At 44.6% G+C, this 18,296-nt stretch overlaps 1 protein-coding gene across 1 annotated transcript in view; it reads right to left on the reverse strand.

The window, feature by feature from the left end:
• Positions 1 to 18,290, reverse strand: part of BCL2 (BCL2, apoptosis regulator) — a 153,594-nt gene extending 135,304 nt beyond the window's left edge. The window contains exon 1 of the mRNA XM_019542252.1: positions 16,960 to 18,290. Within this exon, the coding sequence (XP_019397797.1) occupies positions 16,960 to 17,535 (576 nt within the window). The 5' untranslated portion in view covers positions 17,536 to 18,290. The remainder of the gene's footprint in view (positions 1 to 16,959) is intronic.
• Between the last annotated feature and the right edge of the window lie 6 nt (positions 18,291 to 18,296).

Raw genomic sequence — 18,296 nt, forward strand, 5'->3', positions numbered from 1 at the left:
GAAAATGACCCATCCACCACCACTCTCCGGATGCGGCACTCCAGCCAGTTGGTGACCCAATTGACTGTGTGGGTGTCAACACCACAGTCCCCCAGTTTCTTAATGAGAATGGGGTGAGAGACAGTGTTGAAGGCCTTCCAAAAGTCCAGTAAGACTATGTCCACTGCTATCCCTGCATCTAAGGATTTGGTGATCTGGTCATAGGCCGCCAGGTTGGTCTGACAGGACCTGCTTCTGATAAACCTGTGTTGGTTGCCCTGAAGCATAATCTCCCCTGCTGACCCCTCGTGGATCTGAGCCAGAATAATTCTCAAAAAGCTTGCACAGGATCGAGGTAAGACTAACTGGCCTATAGTTTCCCGGGTCCTCCTTCATCCCCTTTTTGAAGATGGGAACCACATTGGCCCTCTTCCAGTCCTCTGACACCACACCAGAGCACCGCGAGCGCTCGTAAAGCCGTGCCAGGGGTCCTGCAATGACCTCAGCCAACTCCCTCAGTACTCTACGGTGGAGATCGTCCGGACCAGCTGATTTGAATACATCCAGTCCTTCCAGAAGTTCCCTAACTAGTTCCTCACTAACCCTTGGCCTAGATACGCCTCCCCTGGGATCTAAGAGGGGCCCAGGGGGTAAAGTGGTTCTTGCTGCTAAAATGTACAATTCTAACATTTTAAAATGTTACTATCTACTACTGAAGATGAATAGAACAGGGGCAGGGAAGGAAGAGTAGGTCACATAACAGTCTCAAACCAACGGACTCATTAAGCTTGATTCTCAGTTACACTGAGGACCTTGTATAACAGACCCACAAGTGGTGGAGTAGGGCACAATAGTTGAGCAGGTGTAGACTGGTATAGCCTATAACAGTTTACACCACTTGGGGATTTGCCCCCGGCAGTGTAAAAAGATCTTGGTGGGGGGGGTAATCATGTTCATACAGCTTCTAATTTGCTTTCAAGTACAATGTTTTAATCTGAAACATCTGATGTGGCTTGAATTCTAGTTATACAAAAGACTTCCATGGCCCACCAATACCACCTTAACAGCAACTAAGTTGAAGCAACTGAGTCAGCAGCTGGGAGAAGATCTGGGCCAGTGCATAGGGAGGGGTGTGATGGTGCCATAACAACCCACCAATGTTGGTTCACTGCAAAGAGCTTCAGTCTCAACTACTAGATGCATGTGTAATAAGCTTGCTATACGGGTGAAGTTAGCTTCCCACCATCGCTACAACTTAATCTTTACACTGTCCTAGATCTGCTACTGTCAGCAGCTCCTAAAATGAATCTCAAAGGTGAGGAGTTTCCAAGGAAAATTCAAATTCTTGACTGTGTCTGACTGAACCTAAATTTGCAGATCTTTAGAGAACAGTCCAAGGCTTATTTTTATTCAGAATGTAGAAGTTTTAACTTTTGTTTTTAAAATGTCATTAAGTGAATTAATTGTGTACATGATCCATGAGAGGCTTCTGTAGTTGAGCACAGCTTCTAAGTTAAAGAGAGACTAAGAAGAACTCAAGATAAATTACTTTTCCATAGAAATAATCCTTTTTTTTCTTTTAAATAAGAAATAAGACACTCTGAAATTTCACATTATTGTTTCAAAGTATTCAGTGAGTTTTCCTATGGAAAATGGTCACTTATAAAGGTAACTTTAGATCAAGCTGATAAAAGTTAACAGATCACCATAACACTAAAAGCTCGTCAGACAGAATGTGTTGCTATAACAGGCATTTCACAGCACTACAGCCACAGGCTCAGATCCAATTGTCACTACATAGGCCAGGAGTAACCAGGATCTGGCCCATTCATCCACTTCATCTAACCTGCAGGGCTCCCCACAGCTGTAGAAGCCTGGCAGTGTGGTAAGCAGTGGTAGCTGGAGCCAGAGCAATGAATCCTGCTGCTGCTTATCCTATCAGCAAATTTCCAGCCTCGTGGGCTGAATCAGGAGCATGGAGCTATGTCATCCAGTCCATGGGAGCAGAAATGTGATAGTGGGAGGAACAATGGCTGCCACAGTTCCAGGAGCCACAGCAATTAACTCTCCCACTGCCAAATTCCAGACCCATGAGCCACATGACATAGCCCACACTCCAAATTTGGCTTGCAGACCAGCCCTGTGCCACTTTTCCACCCCACATGGCCAAATGACTTGGACACCACTGACCTAGGCAAAAGTCCTGCAGAGTTCATATCCTGTTTGTCCATGTCAAGGGCACCCAGTATGAGTAAACAAGTCTAAATTCAGCCAGGTATTTAAACATGTGGCTAACTTTAAACCCTTGAGTAGTCCCATGGTTTTAGTAATTTTGCATGTTACGTTTGAGCTGAGATGTCTTTGTCTGACTGTACCTGAACTTTGCTCTGTTCCCAGTAAGCCTTGCAGGTGGAACTGGAGGAGCATGCATCCATGCAGATATACACGTGTGTACTGGGGAGGAGACTTCTTATCAGTAGCTGTAAGTAGCTTCCAATACATGTACATAATAAGAATCAGAAGGAAGGAGAATTCCCTTTGTTAAATGCTTACCAGGAAAGCCCTGCTTACACACAAGGGAAAAGCCTAAAGCTGAAAACTATAGTACCTGAAATGTTCCACTAGTTTTCTGAATAGTATCTACAGACAACAAAAACAACCCCCAAAATAACTTACTTTATAACCTTCTTTTTCCATTGAATGGAAAATTCTTGTACCTGCATTCCTAATACAAAAATATTAAAGCTAAAACAATTTTAATCTAATATACAATGAAATGGCTAACTTTTTTGGTTTTTGTTTGGGTTTGGTTCCCCTCACCACCATTCCACTCAGTTAAATTTGAGCACAGGTCTGTTTCTAATCCGATTAACTTTCTGGATCTGGCCAACTGCTGCAATGTAAACGCTATATAGTTCTGTTGAAATCCAAACCAACAAAAAAACCAAAAAAACCCTAAAACCAAAAATCAGTATTTTGGCAAATATTAAGTCTGGTGAAACATTTTTTTTTCATTACAGCATGTATACCACTAGGAAATGTAAAGAAGCTGTTAGAGACTGAAAAGAAGAGAAGAAAAGAACACAAGTCACCTCTGTTGACCTTCACCTGGGTTAAGAAAGCACTACTGATGGAAGATAAATACAGTGGATTCTTCTTATTGGAATCACTTTGGGAAATGGTGATTTGATTCTACTAACCAGCTGATTCCATGAAAAGGAGACTTTTTTTTTTTTTTTTTTTTAAGAACACAGCCCCCCGCACCGGCCTGTGCCTCTCACTCCTCCCTGCCACAGCCCCCCACCAGCCCTGAAGATGCCCCTTGCCCTCCACCCACAGCCCCCTACCCCCCCCAGCAGCCAGAGCTACAGGGCCAGGGATGCAGGTCCACAGTCCCCTTCTCCCAGTTGGCTGCTGCAGCAGCTCCCCACCTGCTACCACCCACTGCAGGCTTGGGCACAGGGGGTCGGGCCAGCTAACTGGGGCAGTGCACACTCCTGGAGAGGCGGGGGGGGAGGGGCCTGCACCCCCCAGATCTGTGCATAGGGTGGAGGTGGGGGTGGGCACAGACATTGAAGGCAGTACTGCGGGGTTGTGAACCTCAAAGCTACTGCACATGCAGGGGGCACATCACCAGGGAGCCCGGCCCCCGCCCCCCAGATCTGCTGCCTGCAGTCCTGTCCCACTCCTCACTGGGGCCCAAGCCCTTCCTCCCTCCATACGAGGGCTGAGTCCTCTCCCCTCCCCCCCCCGCAACCCATTTACATGCGGAAGCTGCTCTCTCAGCTGCCTGGGGCCATATGCATGTACAGTACAGGCAGTCCTAAACTTACAACATTTTAAGTTACAGCATTTCGCACTTACAACATTTATATGATGAAACTTTGTTTGGACTGAGCCCTGGGGGACTCTGCTGCCTACACCCTCCCAGGTCAACATCAACCCATCCACCACCACCCTCTGGGTGCATCCCTGGAGCCAGTTTGCCATCCATGTGACTGTGCATTTGTCAATGCCGCAGTCCCTCAGCTTGCCCACCAGAATTGGGTGGGACACTGTGTCAAAGGCCTTTTGGAAGTCCAAGAAGATGACGTCGACTTCCTCCTTCCCATCTAAGCTCTTTGTTACCTGATCATAGAAAGAGACCAGGTTAGTCAGGCAGGATCAGCCTTGCACGAACCCATGCTGGTTACCCCTCAACATCACTTCACCTGCAGGGCTCTCACAAATGTGGCCCTTGATAATTTTTTCAAAGACCTTCCCCAGGATAGAAGTGAGGCTGACTGGCCTGTAGTTGCCTCCAAGCTATTTTTACCCTGTCTGACACAAGGGTGGATGTTCTTATTATTAATGTAAATAGCTAACACTTTCTCAAATCCAATGATGCTTCTGAACTCAAAGAGCTTTTGCAGGAATACGTGGTCCAAATCCATCACAAGGGGCCAGCCACAGGTCATTCATCTGGCCCATGGAACAGCCCAACACCACTCTTCTGGCCTGTGAAGCCAGAAAAGTTTGACACCCCTGATTTAGAGCAGTGGAAGCCAACTTTTTTGCCAGGCATGACAGGTAAGCTCTGCCCCCCTCCCCAAGAGCCATTCTGATCCTCCTCCCCTGCCCAATCCTTTGCTCTTCTCTCTCATCCCTGCCCTTTCTACCACTCTTCTTACTGCTTGATCCATTGCTCTGCTCTCTCATAGAATTATAGAAAATTAGGGTTGGAAGGGACCTCAGGAGGTCATCTAGTCCAACCCAGCAGGGCCATCCCCAACTAGATCATCCCAGTCAAATCTTTGTCTAATCAAGATCTTGAAAACCTACAAGGATGGAGATTCCACCACCTCTCTGAGTAACCTGTTCTAGAGTTTTACTACCCTCCTAGTGAGAAATTTCTTCCCAATATCTAACCTAAACTTCTCTTGCTGCAACTTGAGACCATTGCTCCTTGTTCTGTCATCTGCCACCACTAAGAACAGTCTAGGTCCATCCTCTTCCAAAACCCCTTCAAGTAGTTGAAGGCTGCTACTAACTCCCCTCTCAGTCTCTTCTCTAGATTAAATAAGTCCAGTTCCCTCAGCCTCTCCTCAGAAGTCATGTCCCCTAGCCCCCTCACCATTTTTGTTGCCCTCTGCTGGACTCTCTCCAAAATCTCCATATCCTTTCTGTAGTGGGGGACCCAAAACTGAACACTACTCCAGATGTGGCCTCACCAGCGCTGAATAGAGGGAAATAATCACTTCCCTTGATCTAATGGCAACACACCTACCAATGCAGCCCAGTATGGCAATATTCAGCTTATTGTCCACTGTAACCCCCAGGTCTTTCTCTGCAGAGCTGCTACTCAGCCAGTCAGCCCCCAGCCTGTACTGGTGCATGCGATTGTTCTGTCCTAAGTGTAAGACTTTGCACTTGTCCTTGTTGAACCTCATGAGATTCCTTCTGGCCCAATCCTCCAGTTTGTCTAGGTCACTCTGAATCCTAGCCCTCCCCTCCAGCATATCTACTACTAACCCTATCTTAGTGTCATCTGGAAACTTGCTGATAGTGCACTCTATGCCATCTTCCAGGTTGCTGATGAAGACCTTGAACAAAACTGGACCCAGGACTGAACCCTGGGGCACTCTACTTGATACTGGCTGCCAGCTAGATATCGACCCATTGATTATCCTCTGAGCATGACGCTCCAGGCGGTTTTCTATCCATCTTACAGTCCATTCATCCAGCCCATACTTCCTTAGCTTGCCTGCGAGAATGTTGTGGGAGACTGTATCAAAAGCCTTGCTAAAATCAAGGTACGCCGCATCCACCGGTCTCCCCACATTCACAGAGTCAGTCACCTCATCATAGAAGGCCATCAGGTTAGTCATCCCTGGTAATCCATGCTGACTATTCCTAATCACCTTCCCCTCCCTCAAGTGCTTAGAAATGGATTCCTTGAGGATCTGCTCCATGGTTTTTCCATAAACTGAGGAAAGGCTGACTGGTGTATAGTTCCCTAAATCCTTTTTCCCTTTCTTAAATATGGGCACTATGTTTGCCCTTTTTTAATCACCCAGGACTTCTCCTGATCACCATGAGTTTTCAAAGATGATGGCCAATGGCTCTGCAATTACGTCAGCCAACTCCCTCAGCACCCTTGGATGCATCCCAGCCGGCCCCTTGGACGTGTTCACGTTCAGCTTTTCTAAGTAGTCCCTCTCTTCCCTTCCTGATCTGTTGCTCAGCTCCTTCTTGATCTCTCTCAGATCTGCCATGTGCCACATAAAGCAGCTTTGCGTGCCACTTGTGGCACATTTGCTGCAAGTTGGCCATCCCTGATTTAGAGTACCACATAGCTTCTTCCATCCATGGAATGAAATAAAAAGAATCCTTCTTCCACTACTGCCCTCAGAAAGAGTCTGTACTTTGTTGCAACAAAGTAAAGACTGCCTTCTCAGTTACTATAATAACTACTATTGAATTATTAAGTCCAAGCACACATTGTGTTCAAATAATTAAAAAAAAAAAAGAATACATTTAATATTCAAAGCAGTGCTGGAACTAACAAATAAGTAATTAAGGGCCTGATCCAAAGCCCACTGAACTCATTTGGATTTCTTCCATTTACCTCAATGGGCTTCAAGTCAGACAAGGAAATTAGTGCAAGATAATTTGCTGGATTTCTTTAGAGATTGCTGTGTGATGAAGAAACCACAAGCTGGATTCTCCCACCACACACCAGTTTTACAGTACTGACTTTTAACTCTTGCCCTCGAGTTTCACTCCTGTCAAATGGAAAGCAAGGTCCCATTAGTTTTGTGCTTCAGGGAGTTTGCCCAGTGACCACTGAAGTCAGTGGAAAAACTCCCAATGAGCACTGGATCAGGCTGTGTATGAAAAGGCATGGATAGATAACCTAGCTATAACTTTGAACTTCAGATATGCTATGTATCTCTAAAATCTTCTAAAATGTAGAATACAAAGACAGTTCTGTTTTCTATCACTAGTGTGCTTTTGCACTGTTTTAGGAGTTGCTAAACAACTGGTAACAAGTGATTAATGTGCTTAGGAATGGGTCTGTGGGTGTGCTGAGTGGTAGAAACCTCTGAACATGGGGCACCCATACACACTGTTTATGAAAGGGGTGCTCATCATTCATCTGTGAACTTAGATGGGAAAGAACACAAGAAAACTGAAGTTATGGTTTTGGCTTCTCTGTAGCTCATGCTACAGTGTTGACATTTAAAAGACTAGAAATGCATCAGTTTAGGAAAAGGTTACTAAAAGTATGACTAGAAAGCATGACAGAAAGCTGGGGACTGCATAAAGCAGTCAGTCAGGACTAGAAATAAAGAGAGAGGAAGAATTACTAAAAACAGAACAACAACAGGCAACCAGACAGCAGCACATTGCTGGTAAAATGACTAGGCTTTCATAAATGCACAACTTTGCATTTTACCTGTAACTTGAATTACAGAAAGGGATGACAATAGTCACCAAAAGGTTACAAAAATCCAATTTGCTAGAGAAGATTCATTATTTAATCTGATTTCTCATTTTCTTGGCACTGACTGTTTTACTGCCAAGGTTGCTGACCCAGTTTAGGTAGCGGAGCCAATCTGCACAGAACACAGGCCAGAGATGAGCATGCAGTTTGCTGGCAGTAGTAGCAGCAGCAGTGGTTGCAGTATATTACTGTGCTGTAGAGAACCCAGCAGATGGGATTCCCTGTGTGTCAGGCACTGTACAAACACACAATGGAAGACAGTCTAAGAGATCCTAAACAAACAGTTGGAGGGAAAATGGAAGAAGAATGATCTTTTTCCAATCTGCAAAATAGTTTAGATCAGTGGCATTCATCCTTTTGGTCCTGCAGGCCAGATGAGGGCTGTGGGCTTGGTCTACAGACAACATCAGACCCCATGCCTCAGGATCAGGCCCCAAGACTCCGTGCAGCCCTTGCCTGCTAGGATTGAGCCTCAGGTCCTGAGCTACCTCAATCTGGTCCCACATGTGGGGATTGGGTTCTGGGGGGCACTGTGCCACCCCTGCACACTGGGATCTAGCTCTGCGCCATCCCATGCACCGCATGGGGGAGCCCACAGAGCTGTGGTGAGCCATGCAGGCCAGATGACACGGCAGCAGATGGCTGGAACTGACCTGCAGGCTGGGGGTTGAGCACCCCTGGTTTAGATTAGTGAGTAAATCCCCCTTCTCCTACTTTCCACACTAGTGGCTTCTCCACCAGGCAATGCTACTCAGTCTACTTTCGCACTTCCCTTAAATTCCCGCTCTAACTTTGTACTACAGAAGCCTAATACTGACTCTTGTTTTACACAAGCAATTACTAGAGATCAAAACCACAGCAGAAAACCAAAGTAGTATCCCAGCTACACCCTCCCACATTTTTCTGAAGCCGTACCTCCTTTTCCTTGCTCTCAGGATGAAAGGCTCTACACCACCAAATGCCACTTTTATATTGAGAATGTTTATTATTAGCTTTAAGGTCACTCTCCATCAGTGATGCAGCACAAAATGACTGTACCACTTGGAAAATCTGGGCCATGATGAGAAAAGACTCCCACACAACATGCAATTTTACACACCATTTCATACAAGACTAATCGTTTCTCTCAATTCTGAAGTGAAAAATAGGCCATCCTATATTACAGATGCTTGACCATCACAGTATTGTGTCACATTGAGGCAGTTATGTGTAAATGACAACACACTCATTAACGTAAGAAAAATCCTAAGAACAAAAAACATTTCTCTCACAATACTTTACTAATATTTTTACAGGTAATGTCAAAGATGACTGAAAACTAGAGCAACAAGGCTAAAAAAATTATTTTCTCTGCGTTTTTCCCATCATTATTGTTGTGTTTACATTTTGAATTTGTAGCTTCCTTATAAATTAGTTTCTTGCCAGCACTAGCAGACAGAAAAATATTTTGATAAATATGAAAATGTGATTTTAAAAACCACAGACGCACACAAACTGCCTAATGACTCGGAAGGTGCCATACCTGCTGATTAACTGCCGCTAATCCACTTTTAAATAGAACAGATTTTCAAACTGACAATTTCCTTTTAACAGTCAAATGGTAACTTACATCAAGACCTGCAGATGGCTCTTGCAATGTTAAGTGTTCCAGCACATAACTTTGAGGTGCCTGGCTCTCAGAACAGAGTCCACAGCCCTAAGTTAGACACTCAAGCTCCTATACAATGCATGTGGGGATTTAAGGCCCTTCAGAACAGCAATTCACAAGAGCTACAGCCTGAGTAAGGGCATTGATTAGACTACCTAATGGGAAATGCTGAAGAGAGTTGTGTGTCTTTAAATCCAGCTGTTCTTCAGAGCTCATGTGCCTCGCTCAGGGCTGCAAGGAGGTACCTATATCAGATGAGGATTCACATTCCAAATTGTGAATCCTGGAACTAGGAAACAATTTCCTAAGTTGCTACATATAAAAATGGCACTGGAGCCACCATTTTGCTTGGCCGATGAGGTGCTGTTGCCCTTTTTCCATCTGAGGTCTCAAAGGTTAAAACATTTACTGAGGAAGCAGGTAACTTGGGTCCAAAGCCCTCCTGAGCCTGCAAAAATTCAAACTCACTGCTCACTTCCTGGGATAGTGCCCCAAATTGGCTGTTCTGAGGTGGAGACATGCTCTGCTTCTCCTCCTGAACTGTGCCACTTCAGGCCAGACACAGGAAGCCTAGAGTGCCTAAACACAAGCACAGAGGCTGCTCCGATGTGCTATAATTACAGCGCATCGGAGAAGACTCGATTAATCAAGTCTGGTGGAGTTTGTTGAACACACTTTTTGATGCCACCATTTTGAAGTGGGGGGACACTAAAGTGGCGCTTTAATTAAAGGAGCTCTTGGAGCTGCTCTAATTAAAGTGCCCACCACTGGAGCATGTGTAAATGTGCCTGTAGTGCTTAGAGCATGCACTGAGGTGAGGAGAAACCTAGGCTCTGACCCACGTTCCAAGGACTGCTTTGTACTTCAGTCACATACTTCTATGTGACTGCTCTAATCACAGAACTAGAGCCGTGCTCCCCTTGTACTGTCAATTTTGCCTCAGTGAATCTCAAAATATTTTGTGCAAGTCTGCACAGCTTGAAAAGGAGAGCTGAAGAGCATCATTTGCCATCCCAGAACAACTGACAGTGCTGTGAGATGGGCAGCTTTTGGGAGGTTAGAAATATGGGTTTGAATCCCTTCATGTTGAGGAAGGCATTGAAAGACAGGTCTCTCACAACACACTGCCGTTCCATCTACCAAGCAATTGACTAAAAGGATGGAGGGGAGGCACCTCCTCCAATTGTGATTCTGAATATTCGAACATGGATCTGCACTGTGTGCCTCCTGAACCTCTAGGCATGTATAAGGCATGTCTCTCAGCATGCCTCCCAGATCATGCTAGAACACTTGAATAGAGGATAATTGAAGTATCTGGATTGAGTAGAGCAGGGGTTGTCAACTGGGGGTACATGTACCCCCAGGGTACTTGGAAAGGGGCTAGAGATGGAGCACTATCACCCACCACTCCACACCCCCACCACTTCCCAGGGCTGGGAGCGGGACAAGGAAAGCAGATCCCATCTGCAGGCCGCACAGGTGCCACCCAGCCAGCCGGACACCGGGGGGGAAGCTTTCATGCAGCAGCTGCCGCCATCCACCATCTTACACCACCACTGCCGCATGCAAGTCCCCAGAAGGGGTACACTTCTTAAAAAAAGGTTGAAAACCCGTGGAGTAGAAGGCAAGCTGCTCAACCTTGTGAAGGTGGACATAGCACGGCATATGCAAAAGTAGGATTTCAGGTGCCTGGGAAACTTTACTGGTGAAAATTTAGGCACTTAACTGACTAGGCAGGATTTCTGAGAATAAAAATTTTGGACTTAGATGCCCAAAAGAATGCTAGGGTGTTACCTTAGGCACATAAGTCTTTTTATGCACTGGGAACTCAGTTATTACATGGGGTCAAAGAAAGACGCAAGAATTCACTATACTAGTATTTCCAAAAAAGTGTATAATGAATTTAGCAATAACTAATGCACTCATCAAAGCAGCTAAGATTGTGATACCCTTACTGAGTAGTAAAACTCATATTATAACATGTCACACTGAAGCCATTGGGAGAAAAAGGGTATCTCACCCACTCATTGGGTGCATCTACATGTGCAATTAATGCAAAGCGATAAACTCCAGAGAACTCTGAGCTGTAGTACACTGCTCCCAGGTGCAGCATCTACACATGCACCCAGGACAGCAGCACTTTAAGTCAGGGCAGAGCAGGCCCAGGCTGGCAGCAGCTTGGTGGGTGAGCCCTGGACAGTGGCACAGTGCGGAGTGGCTGGCTGGGGCATGAGTGCTGAATGTGCAGAGCTGTGTGACTAGGCGGCAGGCAGGGGTCTGCCCCTGCTGCCTGTGCACAATTTCTGCTCCCAATCACCGTCTACATGTGCATTTCAGTGCAGTAAAGTACTTCACTACAAGTTATAGTACTATATTACAGCAGAGTTAATTAGTATATTGCACTCTAATACCAGTGCATATGTAAGACAGTGATGCTTTACTGTGGAGCCAATTAGTCTACTCTGTGGGCAGCACACATGTAGATGTCTCCAGTATGTGTAAGAATCTCACAAGCTGGCCATAAATCAATCACCTTCCTTCAGAGCAACTTTTTCAAAGCCAAGTCATCAAAGCAACCTTTTTTCATTTCTCTGGGCTGGTTACTAGTATAAATAAAGTATTATCTGTCTAAATGTGCATGAGCATGTCTGTGTTCCCTATTGTTTTTTTGTTTTAAATGACCTTTTTCCTGGAAAATTTAAACACCAAAAGAGCTACAGGTCGGACTATGAACAGCCCAAGGCTGAGCTCTGCTAAGCTACAATATATACCACTGATTCTCAAGTGGGGTTGTGAGATCCTCTTAAGTGTCACAGTGTGCTATGCAATACTGGTGTTTTAAGGAGTGCAAACAGTTGCATTTGATTCACAACATAAACTCAGAGATTTCAAATAGGAACAGAGTCAAAAACAGCCTGACCTGTTACTGTCTTTCTGAATTCTTTGCAACAGAAGAATTGCAGTATTATTTTTCCCGAGAAAAATTGAGTGAAAGCTAAGAGCTGGCATTTTCTGAGGGCTGCCTTGAATCTAACAAGGGTTGTTGTGAGTCTAAGGTTGAGAACCACTGGTGTTGGGTCTGGGCTCCAGACTTGACGAAAACGAAGAATTATTTCAAGGCAAATATGGGTATTCCCCCCAAATGCCTTGCATTTAATATTTCCAGCTCATACTTGTAAGTCACAAACTGTGCTAGTCTGTTCATCTGCTATTGAGACAGTTATTCTGCAGTTAAAACAGCAGACATTAAAAAAAATTAAGCCATTAACTTATCAACAGTCACAACACATATATTAAGTACCATGAAATTGTAGAGATGACCTACTTTTCTTTTTTTCTTTTATAATGTAATTAAGAAGTTTTAATCAAGTCAAAGTGTGCTATCCAGACCTGTATGCAAATCTTTGAAAGCTGTATTTAATTTCCCAGCAGAACCGTAAGCTGAAAATATAGCCAACAGTTAAATTATGTTGTTTTTCTGTCTCAAATTCCAACAGAATCATTAAACAATTTAATGTTAAGGAATCTAACAGTCATTAGACAACATTCCTATTGGATACACAGGAATCATTAAAATGTCTGCTCTGTAAGTGATATCCCTTTCTGGCTCATGTATCTGTGCTTCTCTCTGTCTTTGGTTTCCTTATAAAATAATAAATAATATACGTTGTTTTGAAAGTATTTTGATTGTATTGAATAGATGATTTATGTAAAAATACAATTTGTCAGCTTGTAGTTACTTCAAGTTACTTAAAGTACGCTCACAAAATGGAGCAAAGGTATACTGAGCAATTGGTTTGGTGTTTTATGACAGAATATGTTCTTACAATTATAAAAATGACATTATTTTCATAAATATTATACTGCAACATTACAGTATGGAAATATAACATAGCACTACACACTGGATCATTACCACGGCAAGCAGAAGTATGAACAGTATAAAAGTATGAACTTACAATACAGTAGCTGTAGCAGATACCTATTGCAAAATACTAATATTATATTAAATTATGCTTATACTATATAAAAAGTATGCATAAAATGTGCTTACAAGCAGTTACTTTGAAGAGACATTCAACATACTATAGTAAGAGTATATGCTTCCTACATTGTGAATAAGTGCCAAGTTGAAGACTGAGTGTTTCAATAAATTATCCCCAATGCATGTTTTCCCTTTAACATGTTTTGAAAAAAACAAATCCTATGCCAAGTGCCATCTAGGATTTCTTTCATCTGAAAAGAGAATTCCAATAGCTGTATCTGAAATTTGATTTTAGTTGCAAGAGCTTACAAGTTTTTCAACCATTAATAGTCATAATAATCTTAACAGAGAAATGAACATAAATATATCATAAGATGTTTCACACATCTGCTCTCAACTGTGCATTACACATAAATACACACCAAAAAATGGCCTACAGTGCATCAAATCATCAGCCTTTGTTTACATAGTATTCATAAGATGTAGCTTGCCTTTTAAAGGCTCTTATTATCTGTTCTAAATTACTTCCAAATTTCAAAATCTCAAGAAATGACCTCCATTTGTTTGCTTCTTCTGGCCAAGTATTTCTAGTAATACCTTTCTCCTTTAAAATTATGAATTTAAATGAATGCCTTACATTTTTATTACTAGAATACACATACAGCATAAAGTCAGGGCTTGATCTGTAGTCTACAGAAATCAATACAGTGATTTCCACTGACTTCAGTGGACCATGGACCAAGATGCAAGTTCCAGAGCAGCAAAAGAACTTGGGCAAACTTTAGGTGTGATCCTCAGCTCAGCAGCTCCAATGTTTTAGATGCCTGTAGTGATAGAAGTTATATCTTAGAGATGCTCCCTAACATAGGAGACTGAAGAAGTCAGGAATTAGGAGATGGTCCCTGAGTGAGGAAGTAGCTAGTTAGTTAAAGAGGAGAAAAAGTTTGCAGAGACTTGTCTACTGCTCCACAATAAAAGTTACTGTATGATTCCTCTTGTTATGTCTGATTGGTTTTTACTGAACTTGGTGATCACTACATGTCAGGAGGAGGATATGAACCCATACCTCTGTACATTTCTTACAACACATTTTCCAAGGTGCCCAGAGCTGTGCTTCTGTGCATGCCCAAAACAACTGCTACCTTGGCAGAGTTACCTAACTTGGTCTCTATTTCTAGATGTCCTTGAAGTACGGGTCCCTCCGCATAGCTCTCCAGAGGACACGATCTGACTGATGTGCTCCAAGCCCACAGCTGGAGGAGGGCAAGGCTCTCTTTTTTTTTATGCAGCAACTCAGTGGAGTAGTTAGTGAACTCATCCAGAACATAGAAGACTTCAGTTCGATGCCATCATCAAACCACAACTCTCCCCTCCCAGGACAGTGCCCTAGTAACTGCCAGACTATAAGATGTTCTGGGGTGTAGAATATGGGGTAGCAATTTGCTACATCTCCTTCTGAAATTCTGCCACTTAGCAAAATGAATTCAAGATTCTCAGCCAAAGACAAGGACCAAGCAGAAACATAACTCTAGCCCAGGGAGGGGCGTGCATACCTCCAAGAGGAAAGACCCTGCTCCATAGATTACCAAGTTTATCCAGTATAAGTTTCATGTAAAATGGATAAACAATCCTTGGCATAGGGAACAGAGCCCAGGTGCTCCTCTCCCAGGTGAGTCTGTTACTTACAGGGTTAGACAGTCGTGCTGTTGCACTGCTTTTGGTTTAGGAGGTAGCATGTGAAGAGATACTGCACCCACCATCCCCAGCACTCAAGTCATGAGTCCTTTCGCAGATCTAGCTCCTGGTTTCCTAGACAGAAAATCTAATTGCTCTGGTCCCTTATCTACTGTCTTTGTGTCCATGATGGTCCAAGGAATATGCAAGAAGCAAGATTTGTTTGGTTTTACCTTTTATATAGTTGGGAGAGATGTTAGATTAGCATTTTGTGCTTAAAAGCTTGCGGAACATCTTTCCCAACTATAGATTTGGTGTAATAAAATATGTTATCCAACAAATCCTGCTCCTTGCTGCTTCTTTACGTTCAGTGCAAACAGCTGTCCTATAAAAAAGGAGACCATGTAGAGAATGTCTTCTTGGAAGACTGTCTTCCAGGTTCATTTGAATGTCCTTCGGTGAAATGTTTATACCATATTTATAATTTCTAATATAAGATGACCTCTTCTTCCCACCAAGTTTCAGTTAACAGGCCATTGTCCAAATCACTGTTCTTGACATTTTAACTTTGGAAATCAAATACAAACACAGAACAATTCTCCAAAATCCTAACAGTGTGGCAGTCCACAGGCATTCTCGAGCCCAACAGTGTGTGAATGACAGAACAAGGAAACTCTTAGTCTTTAGAGAGAGACAAACAGTGCAGGTAGCAAACCACAAAATATAACACTAATTTAAGATTATTCTGGATGCTGAAAGAGACAGTAACATTCTAGAAAGACTTTTTTCTAAATAACAGGCATAAATCAATGCACTTGCTGGGAAAGATTACTCCCTTTAGAAACTCTGTTATGTAAGTGATTGCTCTCTAAAAATATCTCATAAGAGACACGACTATGGGCTACTATTCCCCCACGCCAGGACATTCTCATCTTTTAAATGACTTACAGCATTTCCCAGTCCTATATATAAAAGTTTCTTCTTCAACATGTCTTTAGTTCAGTATACTGCTCCTATACACAAATACATTACAGATGTGTCATACATAATTGGCTTTATGCATGCAGCAAGCCTGAATTGAGACCTGAATTAGCTTGGGGGGCACAATGTTTCTTACTGTCAATTGATTAGTATAGAAGGAAGAAAGCAAGCCAACGCCCACTGATCAAACGGGTATTTTTTGAGACAGAAAGACAGTAAGTTTGACTGTAAAAGTTGAAAACAGCACATTTGCCTTGTGAGTGGTGAAATTCAGGTCCCTTTGGATGAAGTTACAACCATTCTAGCCAGACGTAACTTTTATCTGTGGGACTTGTTTATTGTAACCTAGGACATTCCTAGGCAAGCAATATTTTACAACATTTTTTCCAGAAAAATCCCACAGTAAGTTCCTCCCCTGGCCTCTGAGAAGCCTTTATTCCTTCCAGACTGAAAATTGCTCAATGTAAACACAGGAGAGAAACAGAGTTCGAAAAATGAACCATATGCAAAACTATCTAGTTAAAGCATCATTGTGGCTATGAGAAGCAGGTGACAATCAGTCCCAACCAATGTTTCACTGTTCTTTAATACGCGATTCACCCGTTTAAAGCATCTACCATTAAAATGTCACCCACAATATGTGAGCAGTTATGCACACGTACCATTTCTGCTTTCATCCCTCCACTCCGCACCAGCAGCATCACTCCTGAGTATAATAATATCATTGTTTTCTTTTCCCACGCTGCTCCATGACCCCATCCTACCATCAAGCACCGTGTGTCGCTTGTATTATGTCAATGGTTAAAGTAAACTGAAGAAGAGGAGAGGGAACTCTCCCTGCACCCATCCAGGAGAATGGCGGGGTGAGGAGAAAGGAAAACACAGCTTCCTCAAATGCTTAGCAAGGAAGGAAAGGCCGTGAACACCCTCACACTGAAACTGCTTCACTTTAACCCATGCATGACCCAATGCTCAATGTTAAGGGAACTAGCCACAGGCTGGCTAGTGGCAGCCCCTTAAAAACGAGCTACCGTGCCTCAAGCCAAACTACTGCCCGACTTCATTTGTCTCAATCAAAGTATAAATTGGAATTTTTTGTATTCTGTTTTCTCGTGCCCTGTGCATCATCCAGTTTGCTGAACTCCCAAGAGTGGCTAGAAGGGATCCGCACTGTATTTTAAAGGGAAAGAAACAACTGATACATACCCAGCCTCCATTGTCCTGGATCCAGTTCTGGAGGTGCCTGTTCAGGTACTCCGTCATCCATGTTGCAATGTTGTCCACGAGGGGCGACATCTCCCGGTTGACACTCTCCACGCACATCACGCCACCGAACTCAAAGAAGGCCACAATTCTCCCCCAGTTCACTCCGTCTCGGAACAGCTCCTCCACTACCGCCACAAAGCGCCCCCTGGCTGTGAAGGGGGTCAAGTGCAGCTGGCCAGACATTTGGGCAAAGTCACTCTGGTAGCGGCGGGAGAAATCATCTCCCGCTTGGCGCAGGGTCAGGTGGACAGCCTGTGGGGCTGGGCCCGGCTCATTACCAGGAGGCACATTACTAGCAGCAGCTGAGCCAGCAGGCTCAGGATGCAGAGACACCGGCCCAGCATGGTCAGAGGAAGTCCCAGCAGCAGCAACAGCAGCAGCAGGAGAATGACTCGGAGGACCCCGTGCTCTGTCTTGGTGGGCAGCCCAGTCGTACCCCCTCTGTGACAGTTTGTAATGGATGTACTTCAGCACTATCTCCCGGTTATCATAGCCTCTTCTCCCAGGATTAGCCATACTTCCCGACAGGGAACCAGTGAGGAGGAGGAAGAGGAGGAGCAGGGCGAACCCCCAAAAGTAAAGCAGCCAGTAATATTAATCACAACAACAATTATAATCCAGTTATTGCATTGGATGCGGCTTCATTCATGACCAAGCGGGGAGCTCTCAGAGGTACTTTCCTCTTCTCAGCATTTCCCTCCTCAGTTTGCAACGCCCGATACAAATAAGCAAGATGAGGCTGCGAGGGTTTTATTCCCAGGCGCACCCTTAGCATCCATGAGACAATTTACTTCAGATCCATTTCCTCCTCGATGCCGAAGCACGTGCAGTTGAAAGAAAAAAGATCAGGTGCGTTCTTGTTCATCCTTTTCTTTCTCCCCTGCCCGGGCGGGTGCTGAACCACCCTGTGCGGAGGCTGCAGACCGCCGCCGAGTGAAGGCGCAGCCCAGGCACCGGGGAGAAACCCAGAGGAGACCGCCCCGACCCGAAATCCGCTCCTCTCTCAGGAAGACCCAGCCAGCATCCCAGACGTCCCCGTGGCCGGGGTGCTCGGGCAGACCAGACCCCCACGGCAAGGCGAGGCGAGGCGAGGGAAGGCGAGGCGGGGCGGGGGGCGAGGGGCCGCCCCGAGGAGGAGGAGGAAGAAGTAATAACTACATCCACAGCGGCTTCCCGAGGGCCAGGCCCAGGATGGAGAGCAGCCCTCGCGCCCGGCGGGGCGGCGCAGGCGGCAGGGGAGACGCAGGCAGCGGCATGGGCAGCGCCGCGGGGCTCAT

Source organism: Crocodylus porosus, unplaced genomic scaffold (assembly GCF_001723895.1).
Source record: "Crocodylus porosus isolate Cpor-Errol unplaced genomic scaffold, CroPor_comp1, whole genome shotgun sequence".
NCBI lineage: Eukaryota > Metazoa > Chordata > Crocodylia > Crocodylidae > Crocodylus > Crocodylus porosus.